At 45.6% G+C, this 22,392-nt stretch overlaps 1 protein-coding gene across 1 annotated transcript in view; it reads right to left on the reverse strand.

The window, feature by feature from the left end:
* Nucleotides 1-22,392, reverse strand: part of Dnah9 (dynein axonemal heavy chain 9) — a 328,265-nt gene that overhangs the window by 249,545 nt on the left and 56,328 nt on the right. Inside the window, 4 exon segments of the mRNA XM_051167603.1 lie at nt 5,256-5,422; nt 8,372-8,594; nt 20,144-20,568; nt 20,661-20,857. Coding sequence (XP_051023560.1) covers nt 5,256-5,422; nt 8,372-8,594; nt 20,144-20,568; nt 20,661-20,857 — 1,012 coding nt within the window.

Raw genomic sequence — 22,392 nt, forward strand, 5'->3', positions numbered from 1 at the left:
AAATGGGAGAAATAGAATTGTCGTTGTGATAGTGTTTCAGCAAGAAAGATCACCAAGGCACAAAGGATTCTTCTGCTTTTTTTTTCTTTCAGAGATGAACTGTTGGTGTGTATGAACTGTACTTTCTCTCTAGTCTACAGGAAACTTAGAATGTGAAATCATCTATTTGGTGTTAGAACAAGATTTATGAAATTCAGACAAACTTAAAAAAAAAAAAGCCTGCATCCCATTTAAATCATTATGGTGCACAATTGAGGAAGAAGTTACCTGAAGTTAAGGAATATTTACAGTGCACAGAAGGTAGTAATATGCACTATTTTTCCTCATTAAATAAACATCCAGAAATTTACAATGGTTTCTTAAATGTGTTTTTGAGATAATTTTGTTTGTTGTTTAAATTTGTGAAAGATCTTTTCCTGTGTCTGATCATGCATGAACACCAACTTGAATTAGTTTGAAGGGATTCTCTTCATGTGACAGTGGCTAGCAGTTTCAAACATTTATAATAAATTGGGCATTGTGGCACATGCCTATAATCCTACCACGCAGCATGCTGAAGCAGAATGATCATGAGGTCCAGCCTGTGCTATACAATGAGACTCAGTCTCCAGAACATTCCTTTATAACAACTTGTCAAGATATTCATAAACTTTACTCATGTGCTAAAAATGAAGCATTTTCCCAAATCATTGAAAGAAGAAAATTTAAGGAAAATAATGTCACAGAGAGGAAAGGCACAGTGGGTCTTTGAAACTGAAATAAAGACACAATCAGTATCTTAAATTGAAGGAAAAATGTCTGCATGAATAAAACTAATTGAAGTAATTAAGTAATGGAAATGCGTTGCTCAGTCATGAGTCGAGAGAGAGAGAGAGAGAGAGAGAGAGAGAGAGAGAGAGAGAGAGAGAGAGAGAGCCTATTGTGATTCTTAGGAAGGAAGGTGGTCACCTGGGAGTACTGACTGCAGCGTAACATCTGCACGGTGGATGAAGAATGGCATGTACCCAGCATAGCATCCTATCAGCACACAAAATTCAAGGTGCCCACCCTCAACTGCAGTTCCCAGTCCTGCACAGGCTGGGCTGCCCCATCTCAGTACCAGCATCTACCTGTTTGTTCAAGCTAAAAGATGGAGGAGCATCCCATAGGCTCTTCCTCCAGTTCTCAATGATTCTCCTGTTTCACAAACCTAGTCCTGGCCACTGCTTCAGTTCAGGCCTTACCACTTTGATTCATGGCTGCTATAACTTCTCAGCTGAGACCTGGTCTTCAGTCTGTCCTGCTCCATGTGCAAGTGGGAGTTACATTACAGACAAATTTCCAATATCCAAATGCTTTAATGTATGTCTTTTATTTTATAGTTGCAGAAAAGCAATGCTAATCTAACAGCACTGTGACTTGGGATGTGAGTTTTGTTCTCCTTTCTGGCTAGCGACAGGCTTGCAGTCCAATCCTCCATCATAACGGCAGAGAACAGGTACCAGTAACCAGGCATGCAATCATGAGAGAAACAACTGACCTTCTGTGCCCTGCTGTGTTGCTAGCGTTGGGGTTTGGCAGGCCAGGTACATCAAAGGTTGTTGGGACAAAGCCCACTGTATATCTAAAGGCTGTGCTTCCATATGCTGACTTCTTAGTCTGGGTCATCTGGACCTCTCGGTCTACCCTCATGCCCTGGCTCCTGCATCTCAGCTGTATTCCCTCTCACTCTGTGCCTTACACTTTCAGTCATTGTGTCTTTTTGTCCATGATTGCTTTCTATAGAAGATCCTTGCTTTCCACTTTACTTGTTAATCCCAAATGGAACTTACTTGCCATGGGCTCAATCAACACCTTTCCCAGTATGTATGAGCAGCTTCAGCTAAAGATGGTGTCAATAATATGTCTTATTACTCAGTTTTGAAATTATCCTTAAGGCTATGCTTTGTTGATGTCAGGGGATGTGTATTTCTGAAAAATTCTAGTATGCTTATAGTTCTTAGCTAACTCCACTGTTGAGGCCATGTCTCATCTACACTACAGAATCCCAAATCATATAAATCATAAACAAGTCAGGTTAACTGGTAAGTCAGGCAAGCTGAATCCCCATTACCCTCATGCTCCTGCACAAGGCCATTAGGAAAACATGTCTTTTTTTCCTGTTGCTATTGTGCATAGCTTCTAATGGAGGGCACCTTCAGGTAGGCTTTGCCAGCTGTTCACAGGACCCAGTGGCCAGTTGGAGTCCTAACAGTTTCCCTGTGAGTTGGAGCTCATAGGATAGACCATCTAGGCCATGAAACTCCTTGGATTACCTTGGCCTAGCGAAGGTAGGAAGAGAATTCATCACAGCACCAGGAAGCTGTAAGGTCAGGAACCCTGTGCTCAAGGCCAAAGACTGAGCAGGAGAATGACAGAAGCATGGAGCATTTGTTTCAGTAGAATCTGTCACAGACTGAAAAAAAAGTAGTAAAGGGTCCTTGAATATGACACTTCAGTCAATTATTCTGAAGTGTGGGGACTCAGCTAAGAAATGTGCTGAGCTGTCCTGGAGTTAAGAACTAAAGGAAGAAGGAACATTTGACTTGGGCACGAAGCGAGAATCTAAATTTCAGAAGCTCAACTTTGCACAGCACCTGTCAGATGGCAAAGGCCTAATGAGAGACTCATTTTCTTCTTCCTCTCAAAGACAAGAACATTAGGAGCTCAGCAGAGCGAATGCGGCTTGCTCTGGAGACCTATAAAGCATCAAAATGTCAAAGAACAAGAGCATGCTTGGCCACACATCTTACATACTTGCACACACCAAAGTAAGGAACAACACAAGACAGCCCATGAGTTGATGCCTGCTAAGCTTCCCTTTAGCAAGAGCCCCATGATTCTGGAAGAGAAATACATCAGAATTTCAGCAACATTTGGTGTCTCAGACTGTTGTGAGAGTTCTTTTGGAAGCAGTCTCCTCTAAAGATTCATCTGCATGTGAAATTAACAGATGTGAACCTAGAAAGCCGGCTAAGAGTGCACAGCCATGGCAGCCACCGGGAAGGAGAAACAACCACAGATAGGAAGCACATGAAATAGCCCACATGCTACACATGAGCTATGGACATACAATAGGACACCATGGTTGCTTCCTATGGAACAGTCAATGTGGGAAGATGTTCCTCTGGGTATCCGTGGGATTCATTTGAAGATAAGTAGACAGTTGACACAAAGGCTTGTTTATGGCTGCCTCTGACAGGGTTGTGATGAGCGCTGATCTCTTGAAAATGAACCTCCCTTGTTAGTGTTGCCTCTTTGTAATCTGAGCTCAGGTTAGAACTGAGGTTGTACACTCAAAGGAGGACTCAAAATATAAGCCTTGAACCTTGAAAGAATGGTCCCCTGGAACAAAGTTACAACCCCCTAACATAACTGTTAAGCTGCAGAGTCATTTGAAATTCTAAGTTGTTGCATGTTTGCTTTAAAAAAAACCCCAAATAAACAAACAAACCAACAGCTACTGCCCTTCAGGGAAATGGTTCTCAAACCTGGCTGCACAGGAATCACTGGGGGAGCCTCACTTGATACTGATGCAGAGGTGTGGCCCCTGAAAATCTAACTTAGTGGGTCTTCACAACAGGCTGGACGTTGCAGGCTTTCAAAGCTCCGCACTGTGATTGTTGGACAGCACCCTGCTGTAGTGCCACGAGCTTTATATGTCCATAGTGTACATAGTTTAGACTCCCATTCTTGCTGGCTTCTTAGCAGCTCAGCATCTTGTGCCTTGTGGCTCCAATGATGGTGTTTGGAAGCTGGTGGCTGCTCAATCAACATTAGATGACTGAATGGTGAGAATGTGGCCTCACTGGGGGTGAAGGATAAGAAGGTACAGAGATAGACTGACTAGGAGATAGACTGACCGGGAGGGATGCACACAGGGCTTCTTTACACAGAGGTCTGGCTATAGATTGTATATGATTGCAAGGTAAGACCCAAAGCAGCTGGAAAAGAGGATGTCAAATTTCTTCATCACAAAGAAATGGAAAATGCTTGAAATGGGGGAAAGCCTCAAAATTCCAAATTGATCTTTACACAGAGTATAAATAGGACAAAGCATTATGTTGTATCTCAGAAGACATGAAAGTATTATTACCTGCCAACTAAAATAGGTTATTAAAAGATTAGGCCCAGACATGAGACTTTCTGTGCTAAAACTGGACAACAGTGGCCTACCAGGATGGATGGACACCAACACACTGGGCACAGCAGTCAACACTTTAAACAATTATCTTGTTAATTCCAGTATTAACCTATGAGGTAACTAGAGCACAAACAGCATTGAACAGCCTGGGTGGGATATAGACACTAGGACCAGACCTGGAAAAATTCCTCAGTCTTTCCATATGCTTCCTACATTTGGAGATTTCTAAATCTAAAGCCATAGCAACAATCAAACAAACAAAACAACAACAACAACAACAAAACCTCAGCCATGGGAAACAGACCACAGTGCAGGGGCGGAGGGGGAGAGAGGTCCCTAGCTATTCAGATATGGCTTTGCCTTTAGGGCGAGACCTGGAGGCCAAGCAGAGTGTGGGAAGCTGATGCATAGACCAGAAGTATGCTGTAGGGCACATGTGAGTGATGTCGCCTCTCCCAGGGTTGATTTGTTTATGCTGCCAACAGAGATATTCCACGGGAGTGCCAAGTGCAGAGAAACATCCTCAGACATTAACCTTTGCCAAAATTTTAAACTACCAAAATGCCTTCCAACATTATGTAAACATCCTAGCGGCAGCCAGTTTTAAAAATACATGTGTACGCAACACACACACACACACACACACACACACACACGCACACACATGCACACACACACATATTGATATGTGCCTGTGTGTTTTCTTGCAACCACTTTTTAAGCCCAGCCAAAGAATCAAAGGAATCAGAATTCTTACATAGGAAATCCTACTTATTTTACCGTAATTCCTTTACAAACCCCTACAGTTCCCTCATTAATCTGGGGGCATAAAAAGCTTCTAAGTCTTTCTTAAAGGGAGGGTGGTTGTCTAGTCCTTGGTCACTCATACAAGTGGAACCAAGACTCCGCCCACCTCAGGACTGCACTATAACTACAGGATCTACAAGGACAAGGAGGTGGGGGGGGCAGTGGGGGTGAGGGTGTGGGTGGGAGGGGGAGGTGGGGAGTGGGGGAAGGGACTGTTAATAAGCCTTTGTCTGCTGCAAAAGCCAAAGCATAAACCCAAGAGAAAGATCACCACCCTGGTCCATACCTGAAGGGTGCTTCTTTGCGGAACCTCTCCTGGAACTGCTGCTGCTCGGAGTCAAAGGCTGAGCAGCGCTGGCGGAGGAGAGCCACCTCGTTTGCCTGCAGAGGGGCCACCTGCTGCCTCACAGTGGTGGCCACCTTCTTCGTGTTCTTCCACTTCTCGGGAAGTTCCTGTAGGGGACGAGTAGGAAGGCTCACATCCTTACTGCTCTCCCTTCCCCTCCAGCCTGAGAGTGCACACTGCCACTATACTTCCATCCCTTCTGCAGGGCACACTGGGGTGGACTGGTGCCATTTTTAACTCTTCCTCAACTTACCACTCCAGTTGTCTTCTCTCTCCACAGTCAGCTTCTTTCGACTCAGCAGTGCTCTTCTCCCCTTCACCCTCTGACCTAGTAACCCTTGTCCTTTTCTACAGTCCTCAAGGGTGTTTGTTTGTCTGTTTTTGAGGTTTTCCCCACCTCAGACCTTCTTAGTATCACTAAGACCCGATTGTTTTCCTCAAATCAAATAATTGGCTCAACCCTTTGTCAGAGAGTAGGGCAAGGCACGAATTATATCCTAGTTAGATGGTTTTGTTTTTTCTTTTTTCTTCTTTTTGTCAACGTTATACACATCAGCATCATATGAAAAGAAAAAACCTCAACTCAGAAATGCTTCCATCAGACTGGCCTGTTGGTAAGTCTGTGAAGCATTTTATTGATTAATTATTGATATGGGATAGCCCCCTGTGGGTTGTACAAATGATATTGTATGGTATTTTTTTTTAAAAGCAGTCTGAGCAAGCCAGGGAAGAAGCCATAAGCAGCATTCTTCCATGGCCCCTATTTCAGTTCCTGCCTCCAGATTCCTGCCTCCAGGTTCCTGCCTCCAGGTTCCTGCCTCCAGGTTCCTGCCTCCAGGTTCCTGCCTCTAGGTTCCTGCCTCAATGTTCCTGCCTCTAGGTTCCCATCTCCAGGTTCCCGCCTCCAGGTTCCTGCCTCTAGGTTCCTGCCTCCGGGTTCCTGCCTCTATGTTCCTGCCTCTAGGTTCCTGCCTCTAGGTTCCCATCACCAGGTTCCTGCCTCCAGGTTCTTGCCTCCGGGTTCCTGCCTCCGAGTTCCTTCATCTAGGTTCCTGCCTCTAGGTGCCCGCCTCTAGGTGCCCACCTTCAGGTTCCCGCCTCCAGGTTCCCGCCTCCAGGTTCATGCCTCTAGGTTCCTGCCTCTAGGTTCCTGCCTCCAGGTTCCTGCCTCCAGGTTCATGACTCTAGGTTCCTGTCCAGGTTCTTGCCTCTGGGTTCCTGCCTCCGGGTTCCCGCCTCCGGGTTCCCACCTCCGGGTTCCCGCCTCCCGGTTCCTGTCTCCAGGTTTCCGCCTCCAGGTTCCTGTCTCCAGGTTCCCGCCTCCAGGATCTCGTCTCTAGGTTCCCGCCTCCAGGTTCCTCCAGGTTCCTCCAGGTTTCTGCCTCCGGGTTCCTGCCTCTAGCTTCCTGCCTCCAGGTTCCTGCCTCTAGGTTCCTGCCTCTAGGTTCCTGTCTCTAGGTTCCTGCCTCCTGGTTCCCGCCTCTGGGTTCCCGCCTCCAGGTTCCTGCCTCTAGGTTCCTGCCTCTAGGTTCCTGTGTCCATGTTCCTGCCTCTAGGTTCCTGCCTCCTGCCTCTGGGTTCCTGCCTCCGGATTCCCGCCTCTAGGTTCCCGCCTCTAGGTTCCTGCCTCTAGGTTCCTGTGTCCATGTTCCTGCCTCTAGGTTCCTGCCTCCTGCCTCTGGGTTCCTGCCTCCAGGTTCCTACCTCTAGGTTCCTGCCTCCAGGTTCCTGCCTCTAGGTTCCTGCCTCCAGGTTCCTGCCTCTAGGTTCCTGTGTCCAGGTTCCTGCCTCCAGGTTCATGCCTCTAGGTTCCTATCTCCAGGTTCCTGCCTCCGGGTTCCCCCCTCCAGGTTCCCGCCTCTAGGTTCCCGTCTCCAGGTTCCCGTCTCCAGGTTCCCGCCTCCAGGTTCCCGCCTCCAGGTTCCTGCGTCCAGATTCCTGCTGCTAGGTTCCTCCCTCTGGGTTCCTGCCTCCGGGTTCCTGCCTCTAGGTTCCTGTTGCCCGGTTCCTGCCTCCGGGTTCCTGCCTCTGGGTTCCTGCATCTAGGTTCCTGCCTCTAGGTGCTCACCTCTAGGTGCCCGCCTCCAGGTTCCACCTCCAGGTTCCCACCTGCAGGTTCCCGTCTCCAGGTTCCTGCCTCTAGATTCCTGCCTCTAGGTTCCTGCCTCTAGGTTCCTGCCTCCAGGTTCCTGCCTCCAGATTCCTGTCTCCAGGTTCATGCCTCTAGGTTCCTGTCTCCGGGTTCCTGTCTCCAGGTTCCCGCCTCCAGGTTCCCACCTCCAGGTTTCCACTCCGGGTTCCCGCCTCCGGGTTGCCGCCTCCAGATTCCCGCCTCCAGGTTCCCGCCTCTAGGTTCCTGCCTCTAGGTTCCTGCCTCCAGGTTTCTGCCTCCAGGTTCCCAGCTCTAGGTTCCTGCCTCCAGATTCCTGCCTCCAGGTTCCCGCCTCTAGGTTCCTGCCTCTAGGTTCCTGCCTCTAGGTTCCCGCCTCTAGGCTCCTGCCTCCAGGTTCCTGCTTCCAGGTTCCTGCCTCTAGGTTCCTGTGTCCAGGTTCCTGCCTCTAGGTTCCTGCCTCTGGGTTCCTGTCTCTAGTTTCCTGCCTCCAGGTTCTTGACTCTAGGTTCCTGCTTCTGGGTTCCTGCCTTTGGGTTCCTGCCTCTAGGTTCCTGCCTCCAGGTTCCTGCCTCTGGGTTCCTGCCTTGATTTGCTACCCTGCCTTCCCTCCGTGATAGAGTGTGACCTGAGAGTTATAAGATGAAATAAGCCCTAGTCTGGGCTACGTAGCAAAACCTGGTCCCAAAAAAGAGTTGGCCTGTCTTTAAATCTGGGATAAAATTGGTATCCCTATGATTTCTGCCACTACAATTTTCAGTATTTAAATTTCCCCATAATGCTAACCATTACCCATGCATTATCCTTTCTTGTTCTAAGATATGGACCTTGGTTCTGGAGTCATCACAGAACCATTCTTCATTTAATTTGAGCCCACCTACCACCCCCTTCTGAACACCTAAGACTCTCCTTCTGTGTCTTGTAAAAAGTGGTCAGACGCACTGACCTCCAGCTGCTTAAACACAGATTCTGGCAGCTCTTGTTCGTAGGACTTCAGCAATTCGATCGTTTGCCTCAGAGGCTCAAACATGTCATCGGTGCTGCTCTGCCGTTCTTTAAGGGTGACAAGGTGTCCCATGATCTCAACCAATCCTTGGAAATCTCCTTTCTCCACCTTCTTGAGCAAACCACTCTCGGTGCTCCTTATGAACGCATCAAGGTCAGCCAGGCTGGATGAATACAAAGCACAAGGCCAGTCTCCTTGAGCTCCTTAGAGGAAGGCTGTTGACATCTCTAACAGGAGCTATTGTCTCAGACAGCTCACTGTGGGCCTGGCACTTTGAGGGACTAAGCTTGTGATTAATGTGGCTTTCTTCAGCAGTGTACATATGAAAGGTGAAGGCATCCCTGGACCCTCAAGAGATATGATACACAAATGCATGTGTGCTTCTAGGTAGGATATTGGACCAGAAAAAGCATATGAGTGGGGCAACTTATGTTAAGTCATGACAGATCTGGGGATTAGTTATTAGTGCTCCTACATCAACAATAACTCATGGCCTGAAGTGTGGCTAGACACAATGTTATCACTTGGCAAAGTCAGGGAAGCATCAATAGAAAATGTCATGCCGTTTTTGTAACTTTTCCTAAGTCTGAAATAATATTAAATCAAATTTTTAAAAGGCAAACATGAAGGCTGGGTGTGGTGGTGCACACCTTTAGTGCTAGCACTCAAGAGGCAGGCAGATGGGTCTCTGTGAGTTTGAAGCCAGCCTGGTATATAAAGTGAGATCCAGGGGCTCCTGTCTGAAAACGAAACAAAACAACAAGAACAAATAAACATGTACATGCAAAGATGTTACTTCCAAAGTCTCTGTCTCTGTCTCTCTATTTCTTTCTGTCTCTCTCTCTCTCTCTCTCTGTCTGTCTCTCTCTCTTTCTCTCTCTCTCTCTCTCTCTCTCTCTCTCTCTCTCTCTCTCTCTCTCACGCACACACACGCACACGCACACATACATGAGTTTCATTCTGACAGGTATTAGACATCTCACTATGGCCAACACACTTAACATCCCAGGCCCTTGGCTTCCCTTCCTGGAGGGTTGGAAGGCTCATCCTCTCTTACTAGCTGTTATGACAGTCAAGTGAGATACATTCCGTGATTCAGCAAAGGTTTGGCGAGCATCCATTAGGAGCCCTAGCAAGATTCCAGGGGCTGAGAGTAGAGCAATAGAGGAGATGAGCGAAGTCCCTACACTTACGAAGCTTGTGTAAGAGCAGGGCGAGAAAGGAGGAAGCAAACAATGGCATACATGGCACAGCTTCACACAGAGTGGAATGGCCTTGGGGACAGTCAGGATGAAGGAGTGGAGACGCAAGTCAAGACTTGATGTGATGGGGGCCAGCCAAGGCTTTTCTAGAAAGGATGTACTGAGCAGAGAAGTGAATGGATAACGGAGTGAGCCACAGAAAGGCATATGAGAGGAACCCCAGTGGCAAGAAAGACATGAACAAAGGCAGCGGGGTTAGTTAAATTCTGTGTGCTTGAGGAAGGCAAAGTCAAGGTGGTAGAAGCATAAGAAGAGAAAGAAGCATGACAGATGGAAAATGTGGTGAACAGGGACCTTGATGACTTTAGTAGGCTCAGAGCCTATTCTAAATAAAAGAATTCTGAGGACAATATGTGACTTCATTCATGCCTGCAGACAGCTCTACTGCTGGATAGTGTAGACTTTGGATGGATGTCTGCTGCTGGGGACAGTGACCTTGGTGGTGGGGAGACAAGCATGGATAACAAGAGGAGTATCTGGGAGAGGTTGTCACTGTCTGAGAGATGGTGCCACCGTTGACCTGGAAGGTACAGAAGTCATCAGATTCAGGATGGTCCTGCACACAGAGCATAGGACCAGTCAATGGGTTGGATGAGAGCCATAAGGGGATGATGGAAACTTCTAGTACCTTGTAGCAGTGACTCGAATGATAACACCATTTACAGAGGTAAGGGAAAAGCCGGTAAGGCTGAGTTGTATTGTGGGAAATGAGCAAGGAATGTCTTAAACTCCTACGGGAGCTATTAGCCAGGTGTGATGGTTAGAACTGATTGCCAGCTTCATAGGACCAATAGTCACCACAGAGACAAGCCTCTGGGCTGCCTGTGAGAAAGTGTTTAGATTGCATTACCAGAAGTAGGAAAACCCATCTTAAATGTAGGCAGCACCATTGCATGTGCTGGGGTCCTGGACTGAACAGAAAGGAAGGGCTAACCCAGTGCCAGCATTCACCTGACTCTACTTCCTGGCTGCAGATGCACTGTGGCCAGCTGTCTTACAGCCGCCACAGCTTCTCCACAATGATGCTCTATACCCCTTCTCAAACTAGACACCAAAATAAAGCCCTTAAGTCAGTGTTTCTCAACTGTGGTTCATGACCTCTTTAGTTTGTAGGGTGGGTGTCAAAAGATGTTTTCAGAGGGGTCTCCTAAGACCATTAGAAATATCAGATACTTACATTGCAATTCATAACAGTAGCAAAATTAAGGTTATAAAGCAGCAACAAAACTAATTGCATGGTTGAGGGTCACAGTGTTAGGAAGGTTGAGAGCCACTACCTCAAGCAGCTTCTTGTCAAGTACTTGGTCACAGTGATGAGAAAAGTAACTCTCACAGGCAGTTACATATACTTCTGCTATTTTAGAAAGATGAGGCTTTAATTATAAGGCCAGTAGCTATCAGCACTTAGTTTCTTTGTGCCGTTTTGGCACAAACTTTCATCAAGTAGCCTCTGCGGACTTGGAGTTTATGATTCTCCTGCCTCAGTACCCCCAGTGCTGAGATGACAAGCATGTACCACTATGCCTGGCATATAGGTATTTTCAGTCAATCATTCAATTAATTAAGGTGGTGCTGGAGATGAAACCCAGGGAGCCACACATGCTAGGCAAGTGTTCTACACCTGACCTCTATCACCAATTCTACAGACATTTCTAAAGGACCAGAAATGCCCAAAACAGTGGAGATACCAGAGAAAAAAGACCAGGATGGAAGGGTTACGGAATTCCAGTACTTAGAGACCTCAGAGACACACTGAAGCCAGCAAAGGAGACCAGGAAGGCATAGCTAGTGAGGTGAGAGGAAAACAAGAAAGCAACTGTGGTGGTTTGAATGAAAATGGCCTCATCGGCTCATATGGCATGACATCATTAGAGGTTGTGGCCTTGTTGGAGGAATTGTGTCACTGAGGATGGCTTTGAGGTCTCAGGTGCTCAAGCCAGACCCAGTGTCTCACTTGCTTTTCCTGCTGCCTATTGATGCAGATAGATGTAGAACTCTCCCCTACCTCTCGGGCACCATGTCTGCCTGCGTGTTGCCAACTTCCCCACCATGATAACCATGGACTAATCTTTGAATTGTAAGATAACCCCCAATTACATGTTTTCTTTATAAGAGTTGCCTTAGACATGGTGTCTGCGCACAGTAACGGAACACTGACTAAGGAAGCAAACATGGAGGCATATGAGGGCACAGGGAGGCGGGATTCACTGCTGATCAACAGAAGAGAGACACGGATGCAAATGGCCCCAGGAATGAGCATCTGAGGATTCCTGATGACTTTGACAAAAATGATCTCAGTGACTCGGCATAGTGAAGCCTGGAGGAAAACCAAGGCAAGGAATCATAGGCTTTTATTTCTTGTGCAGCCCACATGACGATATGAATACCTTTTTGATGGAGAAACTGAGACACTTAAAGAGATATTTCGAGTCAATTAGTGCAGCGTGACATCTCGAGCTCGTAATCTCAGGGTTCAAGGGGCTGGGCGTGTGAGGACCTCTGCTAATTTAAGGCCAGCCTGGGCTGCAGAGTGAGTTCAGGCCAGCCTGGACTACAGAGTGAGCTCAGGCCACGTTGGGCTGCAGTGAGACTGTTTCTCTGTATTTCCTCCCTCAATACCTGACTGACCTGTGAATTAAAACTGATGGAGTCAGACTGGTTTCTGGTAGATGTGAAAGCTGCTCGTCTCAGCTGTGGCGCCACAAGGAGAGCACAGGCTGTGGCCAAAGCTAAGGGCAAATGCGAGCTCTACAAGGGGACATTGGAGAGGATGAACAAAAGTAATATTTGAGGAGTGCTTGGCTCCACAAATTCTCTTACATTTCTGAAATTCACTAGACAGTATCAAGAAAGACAAAACAAACAAGCAGAGCAGAACACCAGCCAGAATAAATATAAAGCAAGCCCACACATGCTTCAGCATGAAACTTCAGGTTACCAGAAGAAGGAGAAGAGGAGGCGGGAAGGACAGGAGGGGCAATTATACTAACAGCAACCAGTTAGTAGCGAAAACACAATAGAAGCCAGGACACAGTGGAATAATATTTCAACAATCGGAAAGAAATTTGACTTTCTAAAAATTTCTTTCACATTTTTTAAAAAACAACAGCAGCACAATAAGTACACTTAGATGAAGAGCAGAGTCCTTCCAATAGACCCGTCTGCTAAAGGAGCCACCAATGGATACACCTGAGGCAGTGACAGGGGTGGATCTAGATAAAACAAAACAGGGCAGTGAGGTCCAGGCTTGGAAGCCTAGCACCTGCTGGCATATACAAGCCTGGTCTGATTCCCAGAACCACAGAAAAAAAAACCCTATGTAATGTTTCATATAAAATTCAATTTGAGGGGGTTAAATATATATGTTATCCAGGCATGGTGGTGTGTGCTTTTAATCCCAGCACTCAGGAGGCAGAGGCAGGCAGATCTCTGTGAGTTCAAGGCCAGCTTGGTCTAGAAAAGCCAGTCTGAGGATAGCCAAGGCTGGAGAGAAATCCTGTCTTGAAAAACAAACAAACAAACAAACAAACAAACAAACGAAAAACCCTAAAATATTGGAAAGTGATCTACATGACCAGAAATAGAAGGATACATTTTGATGTGTAAATAATAGAATGAAATTGTTATAGTGTGTGTGTGTGTGTGTGTGTGCGCGCGCGCGCGCGTGCACACGCGTGCGTGTGTGTGTGTGTGCATGTATATGTGCATGTGATGCTGGGAACAGAACTAAGGGAGTTGCACTTTAGCCCTGAGGTCAGTTTCCCAACCCTCTGCACTGGCTTGGAGGAGAGTGACAATACCAATGCATTTAGCCATTTAACAGGGCTGGTTAAAACAGCCTTCAGAGCTGTACAATAGTGTAATAAGTGAGCTAGCAGAGGCAGGAAATGGAATATAGAAATGGAAAATAAAGCATTGAACCTAAAAGGCAAAGAAGAAAAGATTGTAAAAACAAACAAAACAAAACAAAACAAACAAACAAATAGCACCCTATAAATTGCTAGAATTAAACTAAAACACAGCCCAGTGAGAGCAGTGAAGAAAGCCGCCACACAGGGGGAGCATGCTAACAGTGGCTTAAACTTTCAGTGATGCCCATCATAAAGCCTCTCCTAATGGAACTGCGTGGCGAGGTTGAAAGCCAAGGGATCATGAGATGCAAGTAGCAATCTGAGGAAAGTTGCTTTAGCTACGCTAACGTCCAACACAGCAGACTTTATCTACAGAGACACAGCCAGAGTGAAGGAGGGCTCTGATGTCCACTTAAAGGTCTGGTATATAAGAATATATAATAAGTCAAGTGCTGTAGACTCATATAACATGGGACAAAGAGATGGAATTCCACAGACAGTGCAGTCAGTGTAGATCACCTCAAAACAGGAGGCTTGAACCAGGTGAGCTCAGCAATTGGTATATTAGGCATAAAGAAAAAAAAAGCAATCAGGAGTCAGCAGATTTCACTAAAACAGTTAACAAGCTTGACCAAATGGCAAGGGGGCATAGAACATCATGCCCATTACTGGATGTACTCTCTTCACCCATGCACATAACAGGAACACTGACTGTGGCGCATATGACAGACACCAGCATGCTCCAGAAGCTTGCCATCATGTGTATCACAATGCAACTCAGAAGTAAACCACAGAGCAATTGGACAAACACCATCAGCATGAATGTTAAACATGTTTAGAAGTAGATCATTATGAAATTATTATATAATAAAAGTAAATGTGTAGCTAAACCTCCACAGGAAAAAAAAAGCATCCATCTTAAGACAGCAAAGAGATAGGAAATAAACCCAAAGGAAAAAATACTTACATGAAATAATAATACATTGAAATAAATGCCAAACTATAACGACAGAATCGATGAATTGTGAAGTAGTCATTTGTAAGACAAATCAGGAAAAGAGCCAAAGAGAGCAATCAGAAATCAATAGAAATGTAAGGCCTGGAATAGATGGATTAAGATGAAGTTGTACATTTCATGACAGTAATCTGATGACTAATGTGTGATGGACACATTTATAGAAAGTAGGCTTAGTAATGACTAGAAAAATCTTCATATCTTTATAACCATTAAAGAAACTGTAGTTTAAAATCTTCACACAGAGAAAATGACAAGCCCCAATACCTTTATAAAAAATTTAAATCAGACTTCCAAGGACCAAAGGATTCCAACATCACACAGCGGAGAGCCGAGCAATAAGCAAAGAGAACTGAATCCTAACTTGATTTACGAAGCTGGAAAAATCTCAAAACCAAAGGCAGTGTGAAAGAGCCAACAAGAGGCAGGCACAAGCACAGGCGCAGGAACAGCCATGCTAAAGGATTTGCATACAAGCTCAACCCAGGGTCAGAGCAGAACAGACACATCCTGGTGGGCTTACCCCAGCAACACTAGGTTGGTTTGATAGTAGAAATCAAACAGTCACGTTCAAGATAAAATTATCATGACAGACTCAGGAAAATGACTTGAAAAGATTATACTTACTTTTATGATATATACTCTTAACAAATTAGGAATAGGAGAGGGCTCCTTAATCAGTTGGGAAGATTCACATGTTTGTGCATATGTGCGTGCACACTCACATGCACGCACACACATATATTCTCACACAAACACCCAAACATATACCCCCAACATGTGCAACCCCCACACTTACACACCACACATTCCCACACAAATATAACTCAAAATCCTTTCCAAGATCAGGGCCAAGGCATGGATGCCTGCCCACACACCTGTTTCAAACAGCAATCAGGAAGTCCTAGCCAGCATGGTAAAAATTTATTTAAAAATTTACATAAGCACAATGACTGAAGAGAAAGGAACGGAACTCATATGATCTACAGGCGTGGCTATGTACATAGCAAACCCCGAAGAGTCAACAAATTATTCATTGGGGTTAATAAGTTAATTTAGCAGGGTTTCTAGAAAAAAAAAAAGCCAACCAATATATTTAAAACAATTACATTTTTCACCTAGAATTTTATTTTTAAAATCTTTTGAACTAAAATCCAAAAAAATACTGAAGAATAATTTTAACAAAACCATTTGTGAATTAACTTAAAGGTAACAGTTATAAAATTTTCTTAGCAAACAAGAGTGGGGGGAAATAATGTCATTCCACAGGGACATGTGATACTGTACAGATAAAAATCCCCAAACTTACCTATGCTGAGTACAAATTTAATGAGAAACCCCGATGGCCCCCTTCGTTGTTACAAAATGATGGATAATATTTATATAAAAAAAGAATGGCCAAGAACCATCAAGACGTTTTTATGAAAGTAAATGGGCAGAGACGTGCCCCGCCAGATATCAAGACGTGTTACAGAGCCACAGTAATGAGGGGTTTGTCATGTTCCTGAGGCAGGGAACCACTTAACGTGGGAGGGGATGTTCTAAAACTTTTAGAATATAAGAGAGCATTCTTGGGATCTCCAGGCAGAAAGAGAGTTTATTCAACAAGACAAGAGGAAAAGGACCGAGTGGAGAAGAGAGGTGCTTTGGGCTAGGCTGAATTGATCACTAAGGGCAACCCTCCTCCTATACACCCTGTTGGTTTCAGGACCACCTGTGGATTCCTATTTCTCTAAACATCCGCATCCAATCTGTAAAACAGGATGGTACTTACGTCTTCCCTATGCAAATCGTCCCATGTACTTTGTGTCACCCCTACCTGAGTTATTGACGACTTCCTCCTACAGTGTCAATGCTGTGCACATGACTGCTATGCCTCATTGCTTAGGGGACGATAGCAAAGTCTGTACACGTTCAGTTCAAATGTAGTTTCTAGAGCATATTTTTTTGATGTGTGGTGGTTTGGATCTACAACGTAGACCATATGAATACAGATGGCTGCCTGTAAATGGAAGAGAAATATAGGCCACACGACTAGGGGCTATTTTGGGAAGTTGTGTATCGGTGATCTATATAAAACTAGCAAAATATCACACATAGAATATGGAAGTAACTTTAAAAAGATTTTAATTTTAGTTTATGTGTATGATTGTTGTGTTTGTGCTATGAGTTTGTTATAAGTGTCACGTATGTACACACATGCAGCACTCAGAAGAGGCCAGAAGATGTCAGAAATCCTGGACCTGGATTTACAGGTGATTGCAAGCCTGGCCAGGATATGCACTCTGAGAACCAAACCCTCGTCCTCTACAAGTACAGCCAAGGCTCTTAACCACTGAGCTATCTCTCTAGCTCACATGTGCAAGTAACTCTTAAATGAGAATAAATACAAAATAAAGCTCAACAGAAACGGGAAGATGATATAAAAATATGACAGAAAGGAAACAGTTGCCCAAGGCGCAAAAAGATGAGTCACCTTATTCCTCCTGACCCAAGTTCTGTTAAAGTGCTTGGCTCCATGAAGTACTATGGCATTTCCACAGAAGAGGCCAGGATGAAACAGACAAAGACGTGCTAAGGATGCTGGGACACAGAGACTGGGACACAAGGCTATTCTCTACCTCGGAGTAGGTTTACCACAGCTGACCTGCTCTTTATCCAGTGACTCTGCCCATATGTAGATATCCTAAAAGAACATCTGTCTGTGCATATGCTGATATACAGTAATACAGTATCTTTGTTGACATTGGGGGAAAAAACCCTCAGAGTTTGTGGAGAGCAAAAACAAGGAAGTCTGGGAGAGATGGAAGCATCTAGAACATATGGAGGTAGTTGGATGCATGTCTACAGGTAGGTACTGGACATTTCTGAATATGGGGCTGGTCGGAAGAACAGTTCGTGTTGACTTCAGCTAAGATAAACAGCACAGGTGCAGATGTGGAGATTTAAATAGAGTCAGGAGTCTGCAGGGTGGGAGTGAGACGCTATGGTGAACTGACAGACACTGAGAAGGTGGTGGAGCCAATGGGTTGGAAATTCTGATCGGTCTGAAGATTTCTACACTGCGGGGCTGCCAAGTAAGTGAGGTGGAAAGATACCAGGTGTGGTCAGAAAATGGAATGCTTACACCCGAGCTTTTGAAAGGAGAACAATTACTTCCCTATCTTGCCCTACCCCACTGAGAGCAAAACATACAATCAGGTTTAGTCATATGGCAGAGAGACAGGGTGTGCAAGAGTCAACAAAACATATCAGGTGTTATGGCAGTTCAAGGGGTATGTGAGGTCACTAGGGTGATGGGAACGGACATAAGCCTATTGGTGATAGTTAGATGGATAGTGAGAGCTTAGTAGGTGGCTTTAGCAAGGATGAGTGGCAGCTGGTACTGTCTGTAAGAAGACATTTCAGTAGTGCTAGTGATGTGGGGAAATGGTTTGCCAGCTGCAGGTGACAGCAGGGAATATGTCTATTCTAGGCCCAGCACTCAGACGGGTACAGAAGAGGCAGCCCCCTCTGGGAGGGCTGTGGTGGCAGGTTTTCTAATGGACAACCAGGTTCCAGCTAGGGATGGGAGAGACAAGGGAACAGGAGGCATTTTGCTGAAGGTCTAGGCCTAGTGAAAATCACAGAGAGGGTAGAGTGGACCTCTCCAAGGCGGAGTCAGATTAGAGCCATCCCGGCTGAGTGGGATGAGAGTTTAGATGATAGAAGGCTGGACTTCGGACAGCGAGGGACTTGCATAACATGTAAAGCAAGTTGTGGTCCATCCAGGCCACTAAAAGAAGGCATAGGATACAGCAGATACTCAGCATTAACAGCTTGTTAAATTTATTATCTCTATTTTTATCTGGTTTTCAATAACACAATAAAATACTCTCCTTAAGGCTTACAAAGTAGACAGAATCACTGACTTAAGCCAAGTACTGTATTGTCAGTTTTCAGAAATAAGGAAACAGGGTTAAAGGCAAGATCTCAGCCTCCTAACCCTTCTGCTGTGGTTTTATCCTGTTAAACCATCTCTAAGGCACCCTGACTCTATGTGATGGTTGCCTATGGTTGCTCAGTCACTACGCTTTGCAGCCATTGTTTTTTTTTTTTTTCTATTCTGTCATACATATAGTTTTACAGCCCTTGGGGGGAACTACTGTGTGCAGGAAGAGCCTGCTGGCTGTAAAAGAGCCTTTTTGACTGACAAACTCCTCACCCTTCATACATACACCAACCTCAGAGGCTTCCTATACCAGATTCCTATATTCTGACCATGTTCCTCCATCCCTGTCACCCCTGGGATGGCCCTGGGCTCCAGAGCTCCCTACAATTACTCAAACCCACCAATCCTAGGTCAATTACACGCATCATCCTTTCCTTCCCACGAAAACTACAATAGAGGTTCTTACCACTGTCTCCCTTCTCCTTGCCCAACATAAATGCTCCATGCATGGGCATATGTAACATGGCAGGTGTCTTCCTGCTTGGAAACTACAACAAACGCATTTTGTAATATGCTGCTCTGGCCCTAATTAAAAAAAAAAAAAAAACCAACTATTCATCCTAAATTGTGTGCAGTGTTTATCAGTTATCAGGTCTACAAATGGAGGACCGTAGAGCCTTCTGGGGCTTCTTCCAGGGGTATTTGTCTGCACCAAACCACTGGCCAGCAAGTCTTCCTCTTGCCTCCAGCTCCTTGGTGAGCAAAAGCTTCCCCAGATGGACAGAAGCCAACTGCTGCTTCCGAAGGCACCCTGGTGACCTGTGCTTTGCAGAGTCTCTGTAGGCTGCTAGAACACCACCCTGGCAGGCTCTTGGATTTCTTTTTGGTAGGTGATGACTCAGTTTCACTGTCTCCTTTCTACGGAGCAGCTTTAGCATTGAGCAGCAGGGTCAGCTCAGAATGCTGGAGTGGGGCCAGGCTGGCTTCCTCACAACATCACCTGACACAGAATACCTTCTCTGTACATGAACACTCCTCAAGGTTTGTAGTAGAGACAGCTGGTGAGATTCTAGGGACAATGACTAAGATGGAGTGACCAGGGTACTGTCAACCAATTAGATTTTCCATGCAGAGAACAAGGCTCCAAATTGAAGGATATGGTGCTAAGTAGTTCTGGGTTTCTGGAGAGACAACTTTCAGATTCTATGTGTGTCATGGCTAGAATGGCACAGAGAGGCACACAGGAGCCTGTGGCCCTAATGACTTCCACAGTGCCCTGCTGGAGCATCTAGAGCAAAGATGACATGATAGGAAATAAAATTTTAAATGAAATTAGCCCCCCCTCTGCCTGCAAGGCTTAGATATCACCATGAGAATTGTGAGGGGAGATAGATAGATCTCTGACGACGGTCTCTAATATTATTTACCATGTACTAGGTGCCTCTCGTCCACTGAGCACCAAGTGAAAAATAACACAGTCCATTATCTGGTGAACAAGGAGACAGGGCTGAAATGATCGTAGTATCTGACTTGAAAAGCCACCAGCCATTTTAATTTAATCGATGATTCAATGGGGAAAGCTATCAAGAGGTTGCTAAGCAAGGCATCCCTGTAGCCTGGGATGCTGGAAGGTGGCTAGGACCACGGCATTACCTGTTAGTGACAAAGTCAACAAGATGCTGCTTGAACATGAGGCTCCACTTCTTTATTGTGTTCAGCAGAGATGCCTTGAAGGGTCTCACGTCGACTCTCATCCAGCTGTCAAACACCTTGGTGGGCTCCAGGCTGACCACCTCTTCATAGAGCCTCTCATAGGACTCTATCTGGACCTTGAAGTGCTGGAGGAGGGGCGGACTCTCTGGGATGCCGTCTTCAGCGTGGGCTTCTATCTCCTCAGGTGTGAGGACATGCCCATAGACCAGAAACTGACCAAGCACCTCCTTCCTATCCTCCACGTACAGGTAAGAATACTGGCTGAGCGTGTTCCGATAGGCACAGCAGAGGCCCATCATACTGTGCACCCTCTCCATGAGCACGCTCCGCAGGCTGGCTAAGTCAGCCATGTCCTCTAGGTCATCCTAGGGGAGTGAGACCACAGCATGGAGGTTACCCTGGTGCTTATTGGGATTGGCTAGATGTGGAACAGAGCAGAGGGTTGTCATTCTGGTACCTGATAGTGGGGAGAGCCACTGTGTGAGGAAAGCCGGGGCACCAGGGATGGGACTGTAAAAATGCTGCTGACGAGACATTGGACAATGTCATATAAGCCTCCCTTCACTCCAGAGTCCAGAGATGGGTGGAAAACTAATTCTGTGCTGACAAGGTTGAGCTGTGCTTCAAATATCGGGGTGAGTCCAGGCTTACATTCTAGAAAACAAAGCAACAGAACGGGGTGAGTGGGGCAAGTGGACAAGACACCATTTCCTAAGACCTGGACTCCAGCATCTCTTTAGAGGGCAGAGAAATGCAAATGTAAACTTTGCCTGTGAAGAGAAAGAGGCAGCCCTATAGTGTTTCACCACAAGGAACTGCTGACATTTCAAGTGAACCCATCCTTGCGTGGTGCTCTCCTGGGTATCTCAGGACATTTACTTCCCTTGTCCTTGGAGAACACACTCCAGTGACAGGCCAACCCAAGCCATAGAGCAGAGAGTTCCCACCCATATCCTCAACTGCCTCCCCGGGGTGGGGCTGCTTCTCCAGAAGAAGACATGGAGTTTTCAACCAACAGTCTCTCCAGCTGTCATTTCCCAAGTGGGGTCTGCCCACACAGGAATGAACACTGAAGAGTCACAATCCAGATTCTTCTGTTCCTTTTCTATAAACATAGGGTTTAATTCAGCAGTCTTGCAGTGATAAAAATTTTAAAAACAGCATAAATAATTCACAGGTTCCTGATTACTTGCTAGACAAAGTTGCCTTGCTAGATTTAAGTCAAAATATAATGTGGAACAGTGTTCCCTGTTAAAGATAAATACTCAAAAGTTTTATCGGTAATGACTGACTACCACGCATCTTTTGACAGTAGAAATAAGTGGGTTGGACAATGTGGCCGAAGGAGTCTCCCGACTGAACCACTGCCCTCTTTTTTCCTAGAAAAAGAGCTAAAACTGGGTGCGTGGCCAAATTCCTCAGCTCTACATGGGATTGCATGTAGTGATGCTATTTCCATTTTGGGAAGGTGGGAAGGGACCCCAGAGAGGCAGGTGGCCCTTTGTGATACTTCCTACTTCCCCTCTCATAGACCACGGCTTGGGTGTGACACGGCTCTCCAATCATAGAATGAGAACAAGGCCCCAGAAACTGGCAGAGCTACAGAGTGGAAGCAAGCTGCCACAAAAGGGCAATTCTCATGGACTGTTCCTTGCTGTGGCTTGGGCTTCTTTATCCCTTAAGCCATCTTTTGGATGGAGCTTTGGTTACCATAGATTGGCCGTTCACTTTAACTAAAAACTACAGGGTCCTACTTAAGACTAAGATCTTACTTTCAAAACCACAGGGATCGGATAATGAATACGTATTATGGGACTCAGGAGAGTCTCAACAAGTGTATTTTAGCCTAAGGGAGATAAGTTTACCAATACCCTTGCAAGTCTGATCTCTTGGGAGAGGTATAAAAAAAAATACAAACAGCAATAAAATCCTGTGGAATTCATGGTTAAGTAGGCTGGGCATCACTTGTCAGAAACGCTTGGGGCTCGAAGGGTTTCAGATGGCTTAGACAAGCAGCACAGACAGCTAATGGAGCACTCCTCATCCAAAGTTGCAAATGGTCTGAAATCCAAAACTTTTAGAGCTTGCTTAGTATTTCAGAGCATTCTGGATTTCAGACCTTCAGTCAGGGGTTCTCAGTGTGTGGTCACTGCACTGCGAAATATGATGTTGGTAGATAAAGCCATGTG

The sequence above is a fragment of the Acomys russatus genome, chromosome 25 (genome assembly GCF_903995435.1).
Source record: "Acomys russatus chromosome 25, mAcoRus1.1, whole genome shotgun sequence".
In the NCBI taxonomy this organism is placed as follows: domain Eukaryota; kingdom Metazoa; phylum Chordata; class Mammalia; order Rodentia; family Muridae; genus Acomys; species Acomys russatus.